The following is a 3,147-nucleotide window of genomic DNA, read 5'->3' on the forward strand; positions in this document are numbered from 1 at the left end:
ACCTGTATGAAAACTGTTATCTTCAACAAAGAGTTCAAGAAAGTAATTAAAGTTTATTAAACATTTTTAAAAATAATTTATAGTTTATAGTTTTCTATTATGGAACATCATTTTTTCAAATTCCACCATACATAAATAAACTAAGATTATTGTCTAATATTTATATTTCACTGTAAAAATTTTGTAGCTCAATTATTTCGGTAGACTTTTTACATATCAAAGATTCTCTTCTAAACAGTTTTTAATGAAAACAAATAACTAACAGAGAAATTATTGCCTTTCTTACAACCTTGCGTAACCTATATAGATTCAAAGTAATTTTTTAAATAATTTATATTTTATAGATTATGCAGCAAGTTTCTCAAACAATACTCTAATCCAGAGTAAATTAATCTAAACATATAAAAAAACAATGGACGTGTGTTCTAAAAACATGGCGTCACAAAACTCTTCCATTAAAAGTCAAACTCATATAAAATTCTTCCACTAGAAAACAAAACCATATATAAAAGCATTGGGCTCAAAAGTCTACCCTAAAAATTCTTACAACGAATATGCTCTGCGGCAAAAATCCGCATTCTGATTATTTGAACTTATTCAAAATAAAAATCCGCATTCTGATTATTTGAACTTATTCAAAATAAAAATCCGCATTCTGATTATTTGAACTTATTCAAAATAAAATCTGCATCCTCAAAGTCCCATACACCAAAAGTAAAATTGAAGGCTCATAAGAGAGCAATTACACTTGAAACCTTTGACTGCCTAAGGCCACCAAACGTTGTTGGATTCGAACGCTGAATGAAAAAATCGAGAGTATCCTGTGTACCTGAATGGAATTTTGTAGGTTGTTTTTTGCTCTAAATTGCACAAGTATATGACAATTTGGCTGCCAACAATGGTGTCGATCATTACCCACCCGTTGTTTGCTACCACACACAAATTCTCATGGCCTTCTGGCCTCCATATCTCATCTTCACGCCATTCTCCACCATCATTTAACCTCCACATGCGGATATCGCCACGTTCCTCTCCATAGCGTATTAACACCACTCCCCCATCGCAGCCACTTAAATAAAGAGATGCTGGGTAATGGCAGATACTTCTGCAAACCTCTGGCAATGTAATTTTTGTCCAACTCCTCTCTGCAATATCTAATGCTACCATGAAATACATTGCATTCCATTTGATTATCCAGTAAAACTTTCCATTGGAATAGAGACCCTTGCCACGAGGTTGAATGAAGCGCGGTGCTTTCATGGAAACCCTAGTCCATGCATTGGACTCTGAATCATAAATTTCCAACACCATTAAATTCCCACTTCGTTCTTCAACATTATTATAACCGAGCAAGACAGTGCAACGCCTCAGGGTAGCGTCGAAGGTCATTGCCCTGAAATGCCAATTTGGGTCATTATGGGCAGGGCGAGGGAGTTGTCTCCAGGTTCTGGTAGCAGGATTGCATAGGGAAAGATTCAATCTGTCTCCATTTCTCATACAGAGGCAGATGCTCCGGCATGAATCCACAATGATTCGGCCCTCTGGACAAGGGGATTTGTAAATGTTTATATCCGAACCACCACCGTGTGCTAATTCTATGACCCACGCCTCCTGATATTGGGGATCCCAATAGAGTTGAATGAGAAACGCAGTGATTGAATTCACTGAAAAGTTTGGATCAATTCTTTGCAGGGCATCGCCAGGAGGTAACAGATTTTTCCATCGTTTGCAGACAATCCTCATTCTGGCAACATCCCGAACAGGAAGCCTCGCTAAAATCGAACGCAACAAATCGTCGGTAAAGGATTCCATCTGTTGATTGACGGCAAGAGGCACGAAAGAATTTACAGCAATGAACAGCAGCAGAAGACCTTAAATTGTTCCTACACCTTCACATAAGCAGATAAAATAATTGTCCACTGGTTTTTAACCAGTCAGTGTGGTTTATCCACGAGATGAAAGACTCAGATTATGGCAGCCTGTTAAATAGATGGACAGATACTTCCAACGGCTATAAAAACTACTAATTTTATAAGGTCCAAGGCTATAAAAACTATTACTTCTGCCTGTTCAAGAATAATTGAAGAATTAATTTCAGTACAATTTAAATAATAAGGTGTAAAGATATTAATATTATTTTTCTTTTTTATTATATAAATCTGAAAATTGTTCTTATATCTCTTCATTTCACATAAGTTTTTATTTTTCGAGAAAATAATTGTCCACCCGTTTCGAACCAACTAGAGACAAGATAAAATATCAAATCATGGAAGGTAGTTAAATAAATGGACCAATCCTTCTAACCGCTACTTTTGACTTGGTTCAAAAACAAGAGAAAAAAGTAATTTCAGCATGATTTAAATAATAAAATCAAATGTATATGAAAAAATATTATTATTTACCTCTTTTTTTCCTTTTTGTTCTTTATTATAAATATGAAAATATTTTAGAGTAAACTAAGAAAATTAATATTTAATAATAAATTAAATAATATAAATATGTATAAAATCAAAATCTTAGTTTAATAGTTAATTAAAAGTTAAATAATTTAAAACCTATATAAAAACAATAAAATTACAATCCTAGAATGCCAAACTAACTATGCACTTGACTAAGAATAAAGAGAAATAAATTATATATATAAAGGGTAATCCTAGAATGCCAAACTAACTATTCACTTGACTAAGAATAAAGAGAAATAAATTATATATATAGGGTGAAAGGAAAACATTTTTCATAAAAAAAGGCTAGGGATAATAATAATAAAAGAGGGGAATTAATCTTTATAATAAAGATTAAGAAAATCGACTAAAATATAAATATCTAAGTAAAAGGGAGAATATAAAGTAAATTAAAATCCAAAGACGATATATAAAAATATAAAATAAAAAGGAAAACAGGACAAAGAGGAATGAATAAACTAACGGGAGAGAAGACTAAGGAAACCAAATTTAAGGAAAAAGGAAAAAAAAACTTAGAAACCCGGAAAAGTGCTAGACCAAGAAGGAGAAAAACTAAGAGGAAAAGGTCAGGATCCAATAGCTACTAGACCAAGGAAAAAGGGAAAAAAACTTAGAAACTAACAAAACCACTAGACCAAGAAGTAGAAAGACTAAGAGGAAAGGGTCCCGATCCAATACCTACTAA

At 32.9% G+C, this 3,147-nt stretch overlaps 1 protein-coding gene across 1 annotated transcript; it reads right to left on the reverse strand.

The window, feature by feature from the left end:
- Window positions 1-765: 765 nt before the first annotated feature.
- LOC149253010 (F-box protein At5g49610-like) lies at window positions 766-1,812 on the reverse strand. Its single transcript, XM_089454335.1, has one exon. The coding sequence runs from the start codon at window positions 1,810-1,812 to the stop codon at window positions 766-768; it is 1,047 nt and encodes a 348-aa protein (XP_089310461.1).
- Between the last annotated feature and the right edge of the window lie 1,335 nt (window positions 1,813-3,147).

This window comes from Pinus tabuliformis, chromosome 7, assembly GCF_031772625.1.
Source record: "Pinus tabuliformis cultivar Carrire ecotype Pingquan chromosome 7, CPIR1, whole genome shotgun sequence".
In the NCBI taxonomy this organism is placed as follows: Eukaryota; Viridiplantae; Streptophyta; class Pinopsida; order Pinales; family Pinaceae; genus Pinus; species Pinus tabuliformis.